Source organism: Mytilus californianus, unplaced genomic scaffold, assembly GCF_021869535.1.
Source record: "Mytilus californianus isolate M0D057914Y unplaced genomic scaffold, xbMytCali1.0.p SCAF_1, whole genome shotgun sequence".
In the NCBI taxonomy this organism is placed as follows: Eukaryota; Metazoa; Mollusca; class Bivalvia; order Mytilida; family Mytilidae; genus Mytilus; species Mytilus californianus.
The window spans coordinates 103,055,345-103,076,255 of NW_026262581.1; the positions used below are offsets into that span (position 1 = coordinate 103,055,345).

The 20,911-nt window shown below is 32.3% G+C and overlaps 1 protein-coding gene across 1 annotated transcript; it reads right to left on the minus strand.

The window, feature by feature from the left end:
• Window positions 1-12,855: 12,855 nt before the first annotated feature.
• LOC127728373 (uncharacterized) lies at window positions 12,856-20,691 on the minus strand. The gene is made up of 3 exons (XM_052235709.1): window positions 20,374-20,691; window positions 15,875-16,207; window positions 12,856-13,573 (listed from the first exon to the last, which is right to left on the minus strand). Exons 1-3 carry the CDS (start codon window positions 20,491-20,493, stop codon window positions 13,397-13,399), a joined length of 630 nt encoding a protein of 209 aa, XP_052091669.1. The 5' UTR covers window positions 20,494-20,691; the 3' UTR covers window positions 12,856-13,396.
• Between the last annotated feature and the right edge of the window lie 220 nt (window positions 20,692-20,911).

Consider the following 20,911-nt stretch of genomic DNA (forward strand, 5'->3'; position numbering starts at 1 on the left):
CCTGACTTGGGACAGGCACATATATAAATAATGTGGCGGGGTTAAACCAGGTAGCGGGATCGCAACCCTCCCCCTAACCTTGGACAGTGGTGTAACAGTACAACATATAGGAACGAACTATAAAAATCAGTTGAAAAAGGCTTAACTCATCAGATGGATAGAAATACATCTAACAAAAACAGAGTGGCTCAGCACTTATACATCCCAACAACAAAAAGACTATTAATACCGATCTGAGAGTACTCGCAGTTACTGACAGCTAGTTCAAAGCCAAAAACAACTAATAAAAAAATCATGCATCTAAAACTAAATTATCAATCCTCACACATCCAACAACCAATGGATTTAGTGTAAAGACGTCATAAACAGTCAGAGATAAACATGACCATGTGCAATGCAAAGATACAGGTACGTTTTAATTTGTTGATGACAAAGTCGATGTTAGTGCCAATGAAAAACCTTATTCAAAGATCTTATTACAATACTATTACATGTAAGATAACCTTTAATTATAAGTTTGTTTAAAGCCTGTACTTATGTTAGCTGATCAGAGCTTGAGGTAACCTAATTATGTATCTGTGCCAAAAAAAGTGTTATTTTTTATAAGAAAAAAACATATAGAGTACATTTAAAGTTTACAGTGATCCAGTAGTTGATAGTTACTTTTGATGTGGACCTTTTGAATATGTCATATTGTATGCATACACGTTGCAGAAAACTCATATTCATATGGTATAGCTCAAAATAACTGTTTTACCTTGTATTAATCATTAGGAACGTACTTTAATTTTAACCGTGTATGTCTGATGTTACTGATAGGAAATATCCTGTGGTAAAAATGTCTTGCATATAACCATAACCTTCAAGTATAAAAAAGAAGATGTGGTGTAATTGCCAATGAGACAACTCTTCACAAAAGACCAAATGACACAGAAATTAACAACTATAGGTCACCGAACGGCCTCCAACAATGAGCAAAGCCCATACCGCATAATCAGCTTTAAAAGACCCTAGAATGACAAATGTAAAACAATTTAAACGAAAAAACTAACGGTCTTATTAAGGCACAAATAAATGAACGAAAACAAATATGTAACACAGCAACAAACAACAACCACTGAATTACAGGCTCCTGACTTGGGACAGGCACATACATAAATAATGTGGCGGAGTTAAACATGTTAGCGGGATCCCAACCCTCCCTCTAACCCGGGACAGTGGTGTAACAGTACAACATAGGAACGAACTAAAAAAATTAGTCGAAAAAGGCTGAACTGATCAGATGTATACAAATAGAAATACTTCTAACAAAAACAGAGTGAAAGTGGCTCAGCACTTATATATACATCCCAACAATAAAAAGACTATTAGTACAGATCTGAGAATACTCGCAGTTACTGACATCTAGTTCAAAGCCAATAACTAAATATTAAAAAAAAACGTGCATCTAATACTAAATTATCAATCATTACACATCCAACAACCAATGGATTTAGTGTAAAGACGTCATAAACAGTCAGAGAAAGTAGTACATTTTGATATACATATTTCATTTTGAGTGAATTTTGTATTAAGCTTCAAGTTGATCGGAATTCTACTCCATCAAAGACTACCTTGATAAAAAAAACTTTAACCTGATCCGGGACGGACGAACGCACAGACCCTCCACTATCATGGGTGGGACATTAAAACTCTTTTCAATTGTACAATTGAAAGTCAAGAAAGTATGTCGCACTGAGTAACCATTGTACGAAAGAAAACCATGTAAAAATAAGAGACAATTGTAAGGGGAACAATTGAAGAGATTGATGATTGATGAAAAGAAAAATAAAACTATTAAACAAGTTAATGAAGGGCTCAAAAGATTTTTTATCTTACCCTGATTCCCAATATAAATAAGGCAAAAGAAAAGCCACTTTCGGTTTGAATTTTTTTACTTCCTGTTTAACTTGAAAGATATACTGATTTCGGCAATAAATGGTTTGTAGGTACTTTTTGGTAAAATATAAAATATTGGAGTAATTTTACAACTGCCAGTTTACAACATGATACTTCCGGCCATTGAATACCAACATTCAAAAAAAAAAAACAAGATTCATCTGACAAAAAGTCAGAAAATGAGGCTGTAAGTAGTTATAACTAATGCAGAATGGTTATTTTTTGGTCTAATTATTTACGATTTATTCAATATGTAACAGTTGTTTAATTTGTTGCTTTATGAAATATCTGTGATTAAAGTGGATATCCAAGGTCAATATTACTCGAGAGAACAGACTTCTGATGATTTTTGCCCTTATTGACTATGTAGAACTAGACAATAGTTTATCAGCCCAGACGCAATTATAACAATTGGTAAAGGTTCAATTGATCAAAATCAAAACATGAAGTTCCATCCCCCCCCCCCCCCCCTTATATATTGGATGTGTCAGGCAATTGACACACTTTTAAAGGTTCTTTGTGTGATTGATCTGAATGGGTAATGATGCTGTTTTACCATGGGTTCCTGGTTTGCTGCAATTTGCTAGGGTACCGGCTAATCCTGTTTGATTGAATGATTTTGATTACATTAACAAAAAAATGTTTTAAACGTTATGAAGATCGTAGATTATTTTAATTCCGGTTAGTCTCCTTTTCACTTCTATATCAATGAGCGATGGCTTTTTTTACTCAATATTAATGCCTGATGCAAAATATTTACAAATTTCGACTAAAATTTTTTCTTTAGCAAGACGATTTTTTATTAACACAAAAAACTGTTTTTACACTGTTATTTGTCACTTTGAAAATAATAAGTTTAAATGATTATCCTTTGCAAACCAGAACTAGCATCGTAATAGAGTACTCAGACCCTCCTTGGGCCTGAGCAAAAATGCATTTTTTCAATGAAAATTTGCAAAAAACATTACTTCCGCTTTTGTCAAGGTCATTTCCGGTTGACCCTTTTCAAGATCTGGTTTATGCTATGTATTGACTTTTATATGGAAAAAATTAGATAATCTACCATTTCCGGTTAACAAAATGATATTCCGGTCTCATAAAAGGTCGTTTTATACCAATATTTCAAAATCTATATTTAAACAAAATACGTCTTTACATCTATTGTATAAGCTTATTTTGGGGTCTAAGTATTAAAAAAAAAGATTCATTATTGTTGTTTATTATTGCTACTTAATGAAAAATCTCTGTAAAAAATTGGTATTCAATGTAAATACATATCAAAGGTACCAGGTTTATAATTTGTATCACGCCAGACGCGCGTTTCGACTATAAAAGACTCATCAGTGACGCTCGAATCCAAATAATTGTAAGACCAAAGAAGGTTCAAAATTGAAGAGCATTGAGGACCAAAAATTCCAAAAGGTTATGCCAAATAAAGCTACGGTAATGTGTGACTGGAGGTAGAAAATCCTTAGTATTTCGAATAATTCATAATTTTCAAACAGTAAATTTAAAACTCGTGAAAACAGACTTCTGAGTATTTTTGCCATATTGACATACAGTAGTACTTGATATAGACAATAGACAGACAATATTTTATTAGCACAAACGCAATTATAACAATAACTTATTGGTAAAAAGGCTCAATTGATAAATATTAAAACATGAAAATATTGCGTTTGTGCTAAAAAAATATTGTCTATAATTGTCTATATCAAGTTCTACATGATCAATATAGCAAAAATAATCAGAAGTCTGTTTTCACGTGTTATATTGTCCTTCAATACCCATTTTAACACAGATAATGCATAAAGCAGCAATAATTAACAAAAATAAATCTTTAATAATTAGACAAAAAAAAACATTCTGCATAAGTGATAACTTCTAACAGCCTGAGTTTCTGACTTTTTGTCAGATGAATCTTGTTTTTTTTAATTTTAGTGCAGAATATTCCTCTTAAAAAAACAAAATTTAGAATATGACTTTGACCATTGGCATTGACCTCAATATTCATAGTAAAGATCTCAAATCAAAATACCCACATGGTCTCTATCTCTCAAAGTTGATGATTTCCAAATTCAAAGGGGGGAAATGGCTCTCATATGGAGTCTGCGGATAGCTTTGAACTGAGTAGATAATTCTACAAGCAAAACAGCGATTGGGAAGAAAGTAGAAAGTCTTACAGGGTCAATGGTCAAAGCGCATAAACTAAACAATATCATATACAAAAATCAAAGCGACAACTTGCATAAGAAACAAGGTCTTTTGGGCGAAATGAAATAATAATAATCAGAAGAATATCAAAAGGTACATTGGATTTTCACAGAAAGGTAGAAAGACCTTATAACGATAAAACCAATTGTTCAGAGAACACTTATAGATTGAGGATTTATGATAAGAAAATTTTTAAATATTTAAAAAGGGTAAAGAAGGGGTCAAGAAATGGTTAATCGTACCCTCATCCCAAATATTTATTGTTTCTATGCATTTTAACTTGAAAGGGCAATAAAATGGCCACTTCTGGTAAAAAGGATCTTAAAAGATAATTTTATCCTGATTCCGAAATTATGATTTGCAAGGACTTGTATGTAAAATAGGGGAGATATTCTACTACTTCCAGTTTACAAATTTATATTTCCGGTCTCATTAATGCCATTTTATACCAAGATTTGTAAAAAAAAATAAGTTGTTCATCAAGCATTACATTTATTTAACATTTAAATGATCAAAGCTTCCAAGGTGAAAAAACCTTTCCCACAGACATGTAGGCCCAACTATCATTCCAAACACCAAATTCAGTTAGCCTATTGCTAAAAGTATCTCATGAGGTCAAGGTAAGATGAAACATTCCAGACAGATGTGTACAACATACATGTAATACACAGGATATACATGACTTATCACTTATAGAACAAATATATTTGAAAAAATTGACAACTTTAAAATTTAACATTGACCAACCATGAAAATGAGGTTAAGGTCAGATGACACCTGACAGACAGACATATATATCTTACAATTATTCTAACAACAAATATATATACTATCCTATAGTATCTAAAAAAACTGACCAAATCAGAGACTATAATCATTCCATAAACCAAGAATAGTTCACCTATTCCTTTATAGTATCTGAAAAACATACCAAACAAGAAATTTATTATTCAAATAGATATTGTTTTAAAAAAAAAGAAAAGAATAGCATTGACCAGTGAACCTTGAAAATGAGGTCAAGGTCAGATTAATACTTCAAGACAGACATGTACACCTAACAACAATTCCATGTATTAAATGTAATTCACTGAATACTTTCAGAATACGAGCAGTTAATATAGGTCCCTGATACGAGAAATAAACCAAAACAATAAAAAATAATTTTGATCACTGAACCGTGAAAATAAGGTCAATGGCAGATGCCACTTGTCAGTTTAATTTTGAGATTTACACCTTACAATAATTCCATGTACCAACTATAGGAGACGTATTGCTTAATGCTTATGGTAGCAATACACAGTTAACGATATTTGGGAGAAATTTTCCCTAATAAATGTTAGCCATCCTCTTTTCCATGTTTTTAATAGTTTAAAGCTTAATGTTTGGGTCATATTTGTGCACATTTTCTATAATAAGAATCTTCTTCAATGCTGAAAATGATTAAATTTCATAGATTGTTGGTGTATCCTTGGCAACAATCCTCATTTATTTGCCATACATAGTGCTAAAATGGGGTGAATGTGTCAATGTTTCGCAAAATTTGATCCCAACTAGAATTCCAATGCCGTTGATTGATACATTTTCTGACCTTTTTTTACACACATCTATCAAAAGATAAAAGAAAAATCAAATGTCTTTCGCCTCGATTTTTCGTAAAATTGTGTTGAAATGTTCCTGTTAAAAACGGTTTAAACTAATTAATTAATTTATGGACCAACGACCGGAATGGATCTTTCTTATCTCTTGTATTAATCTAGAACCAGAGAGAGAAAACCTTTTAAAAGTGATACGTGAGCAATGTCTTAGAAAGGTTGAACTATTTAACATTAGTTTAGATATAAACACAACCATGTGATAATTAACCCATACTACATTATGAAATTATGTGCTTGCAATCAAACTAGTGATTTACTTAACTTTATTAGCTTGCATGTTGAACCTGCTTATAGAACACTTATATATCACCTGCATATGCAAAGGTACAAGCTCCTAAATACTGGACAGAAAAACTTAAGAAAGTCAAATTTAGCTAAATGGCAGTTGTGTGTGGACTGTAAATTATGGGCGTATGACATTTGCGCCGATTTTATAAATTTTCAATCTTTCATTTGCACCGATTTGGTTTTTTCATTTGCGCCGATTATATTTTTTCATTACCACCGATTTTATAATTGCTAATTAATTTAAACACAGGTGAGCCGAAATACATGTACATGTAAGTCAGGAACCTGTTGTTCAGTGGTTGTCTTTTGTTGGTATGTTTCATATATGTTTCTCGTTTCTCGTTTTGTAAATAGATTAGACCGTTGGTTTTTCTGTTTGAATTGTGTTACACTGGTTATTTTGGGTCCCTTTATAGTTTAATTACTGTTCGGTGTGAGCTTTTGCTCCGTGTTGAAGGCCGTACTTTGACCTATAACTGTTTAACTTTTTATACATTGTTACTTGGATGGAGAGTTGTCTCATTGGCACTCATACCGCATCTTCTTATTTAAATGTACTATATACCTTACAATGAACAATTCTATTCACACCATCCGAACATATATCTCTTTATGATGGTCATAAAAAAATCCAGGCCACAACTTATGTCAAAATGAGAGCAATTGAAATGCCCTCCGCTGTACGGAAGCCAGAGAATGAGAAAATGGACTTCGTTGTTGGGCAATACAGCAATATAGAAGAGGTGAAATTGCCAGGGCTGAGTATATCAGATGTCTAGCATATACATAGGCGGCAAGACATAGATTCACGATTGACTGAACAGTGAACATCGCCCCGTGAACGCATTGCAACTCAAGATCAACAATGGAATTTCCAGCTGATTTATCCAAGTTGCTTAATGGCATAGAGCTAGAGAGGAAGAAATTGACATGGGATTTGAAAGTCAATGCCAACACAGTCACAGTCAAACTGACATGGAATCACATTGAGGAACCCGCTGCAAAGAAAGGGACACAACCCAACACGGCCCTGAAAAAGAAGAGACTTTCACCCTCCACCAGGAAAAGAAATGCTCAGCGCCTTGCCCAGTGGAAGGAGAAACGTAACTCAACTGCTGTAAGCTCCTCTAAAGCCAGTACTGCAACAACAACCATAGCAATGGTAGACTCCGCTATACAAGCAACAGCACCAGAAGCACCAGTTATCACCATAAGAAAGTTCGACCAACCAGGACACAATTTACGCAATGTGAAGAAGATATTCAAGGTGTTTATGACATTACACCAACGAAGTACAAGAAGAACCTCAGTAAAGAAAGCGTGAACCTAATAGACAGTCCGTATATACCAGACAAGAAATGTATTCAAATACGGTACAGTGATGGTACAACTCAATGCTCAGTTCCCTTTGACGTAGATGACCCAATCTTCACACGTAGATTTCCTCCAGACAACGACCACACACTAATTGGAAAGCGTCCGCCTACTCCAAATGTAGAACAAGAACATCGACAGCAACCCAGGACAAAAATGAAAGCTAGACGACAGATAGCTGAAGAATATGATATAAAGAAATAAAAAGAAACTATGTACATAGTGCGCAAAACCTAACCAGGTAGACGCACAATAAACCCACTAAAACCAACCATAGGCGGCAAGAACAGATTTGTAATTGTATTGGTTACCCCGTTTTTACAGATTTTATTCTATGATTCTCAGTATTATTATTCAACAAGACAATTAAACATATATGAAAATTGAAAATGAAAAAGTCATAAATGGAATTTTGGCATGTACGTTTAGTGTGACATTTACTTCCACACGGAACCATTGCTTTCCTGCATTTTTTTTTCTTTTTTTGCGGCTGCATGATACAAATTGAAAGCTGTTCTCCTTTATATATTGCCTGAATCTGGGCGTTTCTGTTGAATTTCCTTTGTTATTGTTGAATAAAAATGACTTTATCCTGCTGACTTTTCATCTGCGAGCAGAACAGTTGATTTTTTTCTAACATTTTAGCTAAGAATTTGGTGAAATTTTCTTCCCAAGTCACCATAGTGTACGACAAATTGATAATGACCATGTATAATTGTGGTCAATATAATTTGTTTGTGAGTAAAATTCACTTGGTCATTCGTCGTCACTTTATTTAATTAATTAATCGTTAATAATTACGACCATTTTACTCAAAAACTAAAAGAAATCATTATCAAAATCTCATATTTTTTTTAGATCGAAGGGTCATACCTAAAAAAATAATATTATTATAGATTTCTATATTCATCGTTTTGGTAAACCGGACCATACGCATATGGTCCGGAACATACACACAAGGGAATCTGATGGCAAAATCATTTTTAGAACATGTTTTATCATTTTTTAAAACCAGTGTTTAGTGCTTTGATTTTAAAGAAGATGTTTTTTAAATATATTGCAAATAGGTTTTAAATATATTTTAAAGAAGGGGGGAAGGGCAAGGGGTATAACTGTTATGCTGTTCTGAGCCAATTTAATTCTGTGTTATGTTATTCTGAAAATATATTTTCTGTGTCACATACTATGTTTATGGTGTAATGACAATAAAGATTTGAATTTGAATTTGTTATCTGTAATTGACAATTCTATGTAGCTGTTATAGAACTATCATTTTTTTTGTTATCTGTTATTGTGAGAATGTATTTGCTGTTAACTGTTACTGTACCCCCCCCCCCCCCCCCCCTCTTTAACTTGAATATGTCTTTATTATTTTATGAGGAATTAATGCAAAAAAAAATCATTCAGTTATTTAATCTACTTAGTCTATGTTTCATATATTTTACAATTTACCTGTGTTTACCTGTAAAATTGGCGCAAACTTTGAAGTATGGTTTGATTTTATTTTGGCCCAAATAAAGTATGGTTTGTAGCGCAAATGAATTACCAATTGGCGCAAAAGCAAGACACCAGGACAAACAGGGTGATTTGCCTTAGATCCCACCAATAAAAACCAGAAGTTGCACACCGTGTTGTGTTAAGTATATCACCCTGACATCCGACTTATTTAGTAGAATGGCTGACATGGTATAATTATCGTGTTGTATATATAAGATATTAAAATCATGTTTAAGATGCAGAAGTTTTGAATTAATTTCTTAAGGTTAATTATCAGACTTGAGTGGGGGTAAAATAACTGCATGTATAGAGTTTGGGTATAATTGTATGCTCACTTTTGCATATTCAGATTTCAAAATATCAGCAAATAGGAAGCTGGTATCTGAAAAAAATCTGAAAAGTACTCACACATTACAACTCATCACTGTCAAGCTGGTGACCAAGTATGAAGTCTTTCCACTCATTCATATTAAAGAAGTGTTTGAGAAAACAAATTTTGAAGTTCATTTTTCCTATTGAAAATTTTCAAATTATCGGCAAACAGGAAGTTGGTATTTGAAAAATCTGAAAAGTGCTCAAACATAACAACTCATCACTGTAAGGTGGTGGCCAAGTATGAAGTCATTTAGCTCATTTATATTAAAGAAGTGTTTGACGAAAAATTTTAAAGTTCATTTAGCATATTGAAAATTCTTCAAAGTATCACCAAACAGGAAGTTGGTATTTGGAAAATCTTAAAAGTGCTCAAACATAACAACTGAAACAAACAAAAACTGTATTGGATATAAATATAGAGTATCAATTGGGAAAAAGGTTACTTTGCACAGTAGATCAACTGGGATAAACCCTTAAATGACCCCCATCATGACTTTGATTGAGAAGGGAATAGAGTCCATCCATGATATTCATTTAACAAATCTGTTGTGTGTTTTATGACTATGTGTGTTTCAATGCATGTATAGAAGTTTGGCCAAGTCACAAAATATATAGAAAGACATCAGATTTTTTTCTCTTTTAATCACTTTATCATCTCTAAATCCGATCATAAAAACTTGCATACATTCCACAATATAAAAAATCATATAAAAAATCATGCATACTTTGCAGCATATAAATGTTAAAAAAAGTGTTTAAATGTAAATAATAAAATGCGTTGTAAAGCTTGATGTAACCAAAAGTCTACAGACAACATTAACAACATCATGGCCATAATAAGAATGCAAATTTTTACCAGTCAGTCCTATAAAAAAATCACAGAACAATGCTTGCATGCATACCTTGCATTATATAAATATAACAAAATATCACAAAAACAAATATTGTTAGCTGAAAACAATCAATTAACAAAGTTAACAGTTTATATATAAAATGTATCAAGAGTGGACACAGCGATATGTCTTGCCTGTATAAGTGTTCATACATGTATTTCAATACTTTTAAGTATTACATTATCATTTCAATTACATGTACCTGTGTAGAAGTGGTCAAGGTGAGATTAAATCTTTTAGGCAGACATGTAGGCTTTGCAATCATTCCAAATTTAGTTAACCTAAAACTTTAAGTATCATTGAACAAAAAAACCTTAATTTTTCCCAATAAAGCATAAAATATGGTCAAGGCAAGATGAAACCTGTAAGACAGACAACTTACAAATATTCAATAGATATAATTGATTTATCACTTAAAGTATCTGTGAAACTGGTTTAACTGACCCTGAATCCCTCACCTGTAATGTTTTGCTGAAATCTTTCATCACTGATTAATTTGGTTTTTAATGTATACTGTGTCCTTAAATAGGCTATTTTAACTATCATGTTTTTTTCAAAAGACAAAAAAAAATCATTTAAACCTTATGTTTTATTTAAGCCATAGTAGCTATGTTTCATGACGTACAACATTAACATTAACTTATTAAATACTAAATACCCTGAAACTCATTCAGGCTAGGCTGAAATTGATCCAGCTGTTTTAAAGGAGATTTTTTTTAATGTTACCAAACATTATGAACAAATTGTGAAAAAAAATGTCTTAAAAGGGTAATACATGTATCTCCTTAAGGGGTCAATTGACAAAAAAACCAGATCAAATAGGGAAAAAAAATTCTGAACCATAAAAATGAGGTCAAGGTCAGACAATTACTGCTAAACAAACATGTAGACCTTCAAAACCATTCCATTAACCGGATATAATATGATATAATGACTTCTTCGTATCTCAAAACTAGACTAAACCACAAAATATTAACTTCTATCAGTTGAACATGAAAATGAGGTCATGGTCAACACTATAGTAGAACATGCAGTACACCTTACAATAATTCCATATACTGTACTAAATATATGGACTTGGCCAATGCAAACTAACTAGTTCACTGATCCATGAAATGAGGTAATGTGAAAACTGTCTTTACAGGCACAAGGATTTTCCAAGAAACCACAAATACATCTTATAATTCACAATAATAGAAAAAATAACATCCAATGAACAACTTTCTTTCAAAAAATCACTGAACTATTTAAAATGAGGAAAATGAACAACAGACTGAAAGTTCATAACATAAAGCATCTATAGTATATATGAAGGATCCAGGTCTTATAAGTAATCAACTGATTTATTTGGGTAAAACACAATTAAGGGGACAGTTACTTGTGGTCAAAAATAAAAGTTAACAATAAAAAAAATCATTTGTTAACCTAAATACATGAAATTTGGTTAGTGGGAAAAACAATGAGTTGTTGTTTAAATATCCTTTGTAAACAGTAAGGTAAGTGCTGGTTACAGACACTACTTGTAAATATAACCTCTTAATACTTATGTATTTTAAATTATCTATCATACCTGTTGAGCCTAACTTATAATGATTCTTATACAACTAATTAACAAAATACAAAACCAACTGGAAGTACTGTGATCAGAGCTCACAAAATTATACCCCCGTTCCTTGTAATGTTTATGTCTTGGTATTGGAAACCCAAAATATCAATTTGACAAAAAATCAAATAGGAGGTGCACAATTGCTGATTAAAATCTCAGTTTCATTAAATTATGATTAGGGGTTTAGGGGGAGTTGCAGATACAAAATGAGTATCCCAATTATAAGGCAATGGAAAAGTCCACGTTTTTAAAATAAAAACTCAAAAAATTATTTTGAAAAAAAAAAAAATAGGAGGTGCACAATAGCATTATATCATAAAGAATCTGAGAAAGTTTTATTAAATTATAATAAGTGGTTTAGGAGAAGTTGCACAGATACAACATGGGTACTCCCTATTTCATGTATTTTTAGTCCATGTTTTTGAAATGGAAACACCCAAAATGATTTTGAACAAAAACAAAATAGGTGCACAATGGCATTATATCATAAAGAATCTGAAAAAGTTTCTTTCATTCTGATAAGTGGTTTAAAGGAAGAGTTGCGGAAACAAAGAGAAACACATTGTACGGGACGGACGAAGGGACAAAGGAAGGGACAAGACAAACAGAAGGACGGACTTCCCCATTACTATATACCTCTGCTGTACAAAGCAGGGGTATAAAAATCACAGAGAAAAAAAACATGGTTCACATTTTACAATGTAACACCCCTATCTTGCAAAGTAAAAAAAATAGGAATGTTATAATAACTGCACAGCTCTTAAAATGAGAGATTATATACATGTAATCCATCAAACCATCAGGATTTTACCTATTAATCATGGGAATTTAAATCACTGTTTGAAAATGGATCTCTTACAAAATGAACTCTTAAAAGTTAATCACTTCAAGAACCATTTTTCAAAGGTAAAATATCAAATTAGTGTATTTTTCTATTAATGTTTACATTTTTAACACCAAAATGCTGCTGGATTATAAATGAATTTATGTAATTAAAGCTATTTCAATGAAAACAAACAAGACATATTGACATTGACAGGACAAATTAAGTAATTTCAAATCTGAAGTAAAACTTTAAACATATCTAAACAGAAGAAGTGCTGTTCACTTCAGGAATGATTAAAAAATGAATTTCTGAAAAGACAAATCTTTAAAATACACTTTTTTACAAGAATTCGGATGGTTATGGACACTACACACTGACTACAATTTCCGACAATTTTCTATTAACATAAATTTTGTGATTAAAAGAATAGTCCCCGAATAGTCATTAATACTGAATTTCGTGAAAAGGAAGTTTTTTTAACATTTCACATACCTAAATTGTAGATGAAGTAAAAATAAGTAATTTTTTACCTTAATATACTTCAGTTCATTAAATAACATTATTTAATGCTTTTTCACACTTTGAAAAGAAAAAAAAAACATTTGCTTACATCTTTCTACCTCATTCTTTGAACCAGCATATATATTTGTCTAATACTTGCAAACATAATATCATTTTACATTTACACTCCTATTACAAAAAAGTACAATCTATCAACATGAATAACAACTTATAGAAACATGGAACACACTTTGTCAATTTCCCCCCTACAGGATGGACAGTTTTGCCCCATATTTTCAACTTGCAATGCACAGACAAGACAAAATGTGTGACCACAAGGTGACAGGTAGGCATCCCTTTCCCGGTCCACACAGATCTGACAGCGTCTGTCATATGAGAATGTAACCTAAAAAAAAAAATACCAAAGCTAAAATATAACATCATTAATCAGCAAGCAAAATTTGTGTATACTTTACTTGATCTGAATAATATAATTTTATTATAATTGATAGATTTCCAAATGTAGTTAAGGCAGGAGAGTGTTGCATGTTCCATGGTATCTCACTCAAGATGTCATATATAGTTTTAATATTGAATGGATGTTGTTTGTCATTTGTTGTTATCAATAGAAACCAATATATCCAGGCAGCGGCCTTTCACAAAGGATTCAACTCAATTAAATCTGCATCAGTCGTACGAAAATATTAAAGTTTATTTTGTAGAGCATGTATATATACTACATATGTACATGTGCAATCTTAAAGTCATATGAAACGAGTTGTTGAAAAAAAAAGTTGAACATGTTTTTTTAAACTAAATAGTTAACCTTTATCCATATACTTCTTTTAGTGAAAACTCTTGTGTTTTATTGTAAAACTTTATGAAATGTACGGCTTCTGAATTATTTACTTCCAGCAAGTAATTAATCTGATATTCAACGAATGCTTTTCCGTATGCATGATATTCCTCTTAAACAATGTGAAAGCCGTTACTGCGCAAGTACAATATTAAAATTAAATTAAAAATAAACCAACATTCATTGGAAATTAAGACATATTTTTTGATCGATGATGAAAGAAATCTTTTTATACACAAATTTGTTTTAAAACAGTTTTATAAGGTTGATTAACAAACAAAAACACGCAGAAAATATTTTAAAAATGGATTAATCAACACAGCTCAATTGTCACACTTATTAACCACATGCTTTCAGTGCACACTTTTGTCGATTGTTTATCAATATAAACGTGTCAGAGAACATCGCAAGTTCGTCACTAAGTTTAATTAGGAAAGATGGTTTCCATATAAAATCAACAAACGCATTATTTTGTTTGTAAATTACACATTACACTCAATATAAAAAGTGAAAATATATTACAAAGGTCTTAGTTTAGTATATGTGCATGTATTGGATGAATAATTTAGGGAACATAATTTTTTCCATCAACTCTTTTCATATGACTTTAAGATATACATGTCAAATCTGTTGATATTTAGACAACTAAAAGTTCTAAATGAAATAAGTCTATCAATTTAATATGATTTTTTTTTATTAAAATCAATATTTCTCTTCAGAACTTGACAAACCTGAGGCTTGGACAAGAGTTGAGAAATATCATATAATGTATTTAATTGTGTAGTGTTTTTTATGTTGGTTATACTTCATTTACTATTATGTCGTCAGGGTATCATTGGATGATAATCAAGTCACCTCTTTTAAGCTTATAATTCTTGAGAATAATTCACAGCTATCAATTAATAACAAGAGTGAACACAGATGAGTGTGGATAGTGAATATTGCATAAAACTGTGAGCCAACTCACTAAGGATACCCCATCCCATTATGGCATTTTTACTACACTACGGTACATTCAAGCTTGATACATGCAGCTTTAAATTTGGATTGTGATTAAATAGTTAACACAACAGAAGTTTCTGACACAAAAGGAATGTGTAACTACTATTTATGACTTTAAATAAAAGAAAATTTAAAATTAATAATAATTAGATTTATCTCTCTTTGCATATTTTAAGTCAGTGTGTAGAAACCAGAAAAATATAACTACATCTATTTAAAGCAAGTTAATTATCTTCCTTTAAATATTTCAGACCAAGAATATCTTCCTTTATGCACATTCTCTGGTCATGTACTGGAACTGTGTAACGTTTAATTAATATTACTCCAGTCATTTAGGAGGAGTTGTGCTAAATGCCAAATATTGGATATTTAAACTAAGTGATTTCAATTATCTCCCTTGAAAAAAATCTGACCAGAAATATCCTCCTTCATGCACGTTTACAGGTTGTGTACAACAACTGTGTAAAGTTTCATCAATATTGATTTATCTGTTTAGGAGTAGTTGCGCTTACAAGACTTGTTGCCATTTATTGCTATATTTAATTCAGTAGATTCAATTATCTCCCTTGAAATAATTCCTACCAGAAATATTTTCCTTCATGCACATCCTTATATCATGTACTACAACTGTGTGAAGATTCATCAATATTGGTCCATTCATAAAGGAGTAGTTGCGCTTACAAGACATATACAGACAGACAGACGGACAGGGTGATTCCTATAAACCCCCCAAAACTTTTGTTTTTTGGGGAGTGTATAAAAATATAGAAACATGTGCCAAAGTTTTTTAAAAAAGGTTAAAGAGTTAAATGATAAAATGCTTAGCTTGTTCCTATATAGAAAACTTACTGTAGGTGTATCAGCATGAAATACAATAGGTTTGTTTGTATCAGTAGCACCTATTGGTGTTCCACCAAAAGCTCCTATTGATGTTCCTAGTGTGGGTGTTCCTAGTGTGGGTGTTCCTAGTGTAGGTGTTCTACTAGAAACAATTGCCTGAGGAGTTGCAATGTTCGGTGTTCCTAGTGTTGATGATCTAAAAGGAACATTCATGGCTGGAGATGTCATAGGCTTTCCAACTCCTAGTATTATTTCAGGCTCTGGTGGGGACATGTTTCCGGGAAATCCTAAACTTTCCAATTCATCAGAATCGGAATCGGTTATGGCAAGCATGTCATGTATCTGTAAAAACAAATGCACAATGTTTACGTGATTTGATAAATTTTAAATAGGCTGATAATCAACTACAGTAACTTATTAATATGCCAATATTACCAATCCTTTGATTTACAAAATGCAGCATGATACATCAAAATGATCAGCCCAAAATGTCCAGGCAGGAATTGACACACACAAAATAGCTGATTAACTTTTTTTTATAATGAATAAGCTTTATTGAAATAACTAGATATCAGTGAAATGGGAGCCATCACAGTGGGCCCCGCTGTCCATAACAGACACAATCTTTACCATAGGACATGGGATTCCCAAATGTAAGTCTTTTTACCTTGACCTTTGACCTACAAAGTTGAACATACATTATGACACACCCTCTGGTGTTGGTCAATATACATGTGAAGTATAAACTTTGAAATCATAACGGTTCACGAGATATGGAGCGAACATGATCTTTCCCATAGGACATCGGGTTCTATACTAACACTTAAGTTTTTGTCCTTGACCTTTGACCTACAAAGTTGAACATACATTATGATACACTCTCTGGTGTTGGTCAATATACATATTATGGCATATAGCGTTTGCATATTCGAGGTTAGGCCTTGCTAATGCTTTAAACGACGTAATAATGTAAATGACGAACAATATTGGTCCCAGTACACTGCCCTGAGGGATGCTGCTTGTCACCTGTTTGAATTCTGAGTAGCTGCTGTTTACCCGTACTTGTTGTTTTCTACCACTTAAGAATGCTGTTGCCCATGGTGAAGTATAAACTTTGAAATCATAACGGTTCTTGAGATATGGAGCAGACAGGATCTTTCCCACAGGACATGGGGTTCTATACTAAAACCTAAGTTTTTGACCTTGACCTTTGACCTACAAAGTTGAACATACATTATGACACACCCTCTGGTGTTGGTCAATATACATGTGAAGCTTAAACTTTGAAATCATAACGGTTTTCAAGATATGGAGCAGACAAGATTTTGTTACGGACAGACTGACGGACAGACGGACGGACAGACTGATCACTATAGGGCGACCCACCTTTGGCAGGGCCCTAATAAGCAACAACATGTATGTAAATAAAGGTATTCAGAATAGAATAACATAATTATTCATGTGGTACACATGAATGGAATTTGGGGGCGAAAAGAAAGTTAAATTAAGAAGAAATAATAAATAATGTAAGGATTAAGAATTATAAGGATTAAACACATTTTTTCTATAGGTTATTTATGTGTAAACTGGGTCGCTTACTCACAAACTTATCATAAAAGTCCTTCAGACTTTACTTCAGTTTGTGAGTTAACAGACCGAGTTTACACATCAATTACCTCTAGAAACAAGAGGCTCTCAAGAGCCTGAGTCGCTCACCTGTAATTTTTTGCTTAAATCTTTCATCAATGATTATTTTTGGTGTTTATCTTTATCTATAACAATATTCTAGACAATAACCTAAAACTGCAAAATTTCCTTTAAACATGTTAAATCATCAATAAGCTGCAAAAACTGCATTTGACCTTATGTTCTTCTTTTAGACATGGCAGCCATGTTTGTCGATGAACAAAACTTCAGATATAATTCATTAACTCAATAACCTGAGAAACATTTAGTGAAAGTTTCAAAGTATTTGGCCAAGTAGTTTCAGAGCGGCTGCAGAAGATTTTCAAATGTTAGCAAATATGATTGTGTTGATGACACAATTGTGTAAAATTGTCTTTAAAGGGCAATAACTCCTTAAGGGGTCAATTAACAATTTTGGTCATTTGACTTATTTGCAGATCTTACTTTGCTGAACATTTTTGCCATTTACACTTTCTCTCTATCTATCATAATATTCAAGATAATAATCTAAAACTGCAAAATTTCCTTAAAATTACCATTTTAGTGGCAGCAACCCAGCAATGGATTGTCCAATTATTTCTGAAAATTTCAGTGGTGATATATCTTGACCTAATGAACATTTTAACCCATGTCAAGATTTGTTCTAATTAAATGCTTTAGTTTCTATGATATGGGCCAAAATCTGCATTTGCCCCTATGTTCTATTTATAGCTATGGCAGCCATGTTTGTAAATGAATCAAAACTTTGTATACAGTTAAAGTTTCAAAGTATTTGGCCAAGTAGTCTGCATCAGAGCAGAAGATTTTTAAATGTTAGCAAACATGATGACAAAATTGTGTAAAATTGTTTTTAAAGGGTAATAACTCTTTAAGGGGTCAATTGACAATTTTGGTCATTCGAACTTTTTTGTAGATCTTACTTTGTTTAACATTTTTGCTATTTACACTTTCTGTCTATCTATTATAATATTCATGATAATAACCTTAAACTGAAAATTTTCCTAAAAATTACCATTTTAGTGGCAGCAACCCAACAATGGATTGTCCAATTGGTCTGAGAATTTCAGGGGTGATAGATTTTGACCTATTGAACATTTTTACCAATGTGTCAGATTTGCTCTAAATGCTATAGTTTTTGAGATATAGGCCAAAATCTGCATTTGACCCCCATGTTCTATTTATAGCTATGGCGGCCATGTTTGTCAATGAATCAAAACTATGGATACACTTTATAAACTAGATAACCCTAAGGAACATTATGTTAAAGTTTGGAAGTATTTGGCCCAGTGGTTTCAGAGGAGAAGATCTTTGAAATAGTTTACGACGACGACGGACAACGGACGACGACGGACGCCAAGTGATGACATAAGCTCACATAGGCCAGCTGAGCTAAAAATGTGTTTAATCCTATATTACACCAAATCTTCTTTTTTTATATTTGACCAAATGTTAAGTGTATTATCTATAGATTCCAAAGCTGGCTTGTAATTCAGCTTAACCATTCTATCAAGGTCAACTGAAAAAGTAATTCCAAGAAGTTGAAATGTACCCATTTCAATCCCCACTTAACACAAATTTGATTTTGACTGTTTTTTACTACCTATCCAAATAACATTTGTTTTTTCTATATTAATTTTTAGTCCTGAGATTTCAGCATGAAATTGGAGATCACAAAGAGATGCATAGAGCGACTCAGAGGAGCTGTCTACAATCAAAGCAGTATCGTCTGCATACTGAGACAATTTAAATTCTGTATCATCTATAGTAATGCCCTTTATCTCCTCATTGTTTCTCACCAATTTGCCTAATATTTCAGCACACAGTAAGAAAATATAAGGAGATAAAGGATCCCTTTGTCTTAAACAACCTCGCTCTACAAAAAAAATGTCTGACAGACAACAGTTTTGAGTTACTGCAGCTGTTATATTATTATAAAAAGTTTTAACCCAGGATATAACGGAATCCCCAAAATTAAAATATTTTAATGTATCATAAAGAAAAGACAAAGAGATTTAACTTAATGTCATATCAATGTAATAATAATTATAATACCTTAGACATGTCAGTATGTATTGTAATTGGGGTACGCATTTTGTATCCGCAACTCCTCCTAAACCACTCAAATCATAATTTAATGAAACTGTCTGAGATTCTAAATCATATAATGCCATTGTGCACCTCCTATTTGGTTTTTGGTCAAATTGATCTTTGGGGTTTTCAATACAAAACATGATCTTTGCAAGGAGCTGAGTATATTTTTGTGAGCTCTGAACACAGTACCTCTAGTTTTAAAAGGAGTAGTTGCACTTACATTAGACATTTGGACAGAGGGATGGACAGGATACTTCCTATTATTATCCTCCTACACCAAATTTATTATAATGACTGAATTTAGAAGTCTCCACTTCATATTTAACTGTATTAAATTTACTAGAAATAATTCAGGCTTAAGTATACACCTAATATATATAGCTTAAGATGAGAGGCAGGGGTATAATTAAATGCTTGGCTTGGAGGGACTTGACACTTACTGTTACAAGTTGAATACTTAATGCTGGGAAATAGGTGCACTCAAAATTGATGTAAAGACACACTATACTGACACTATAATCTATCAAATACTGGTACAAAACAACAATAATATCATATTCAAATTTGCTGAAAGGATTCATATTGGACATGTTGTACTGGGACAGTACTATGTTACGTAGTAAGCTATAAGGATATTTTAGGTTTACTTATTGATAATACCATTCTAAATAGACATGATTAAATAATTATAATCAACATTTTTTTTATAAACAAAGCTAATAGATACACACCTTTTCCTTAGACAACAGGTAAATCCTTGCTTCTGAAGTTTTACGTTCGTTGTAGAATTGTAACGCTGAAAAATTTTCTCTGTTTATTGTTTCAGTGAAAGATCCCAAGCTCAGTGTCATTTTATGTAAAGACCCTTTCTTGCTTCTGCCACAGGGGTAATATTTATCTGTAAGCTTCTCTATTACCTCCTCATATGTTGCATTATATTTAACAAATATAATTTGGCTCCCACAATCAGTTAGTTTGAGTTTTTTTGAATTGGATTTTACTTGCTTATACACGTTGGAAGCAAATGAGTAATGCTTCCACTCACAATGAAATTTTAAGTTACTGCTTTGAGTGCTATTAGTGCTGTTCACCTCCCTATCAAGTGTTGCAGGTTCCTGAAAGAACAGATTTAAAATATTGTTATGTACAATATGAATGACCCTTCTGCTATAAAAGGAGTATGGTCGCGAAGGCCTTAATTTAGCTCATAAAACAAAAATAACTTTGTAATTTCATATGTAACAACAATTATAATTCACAATCTGAAAT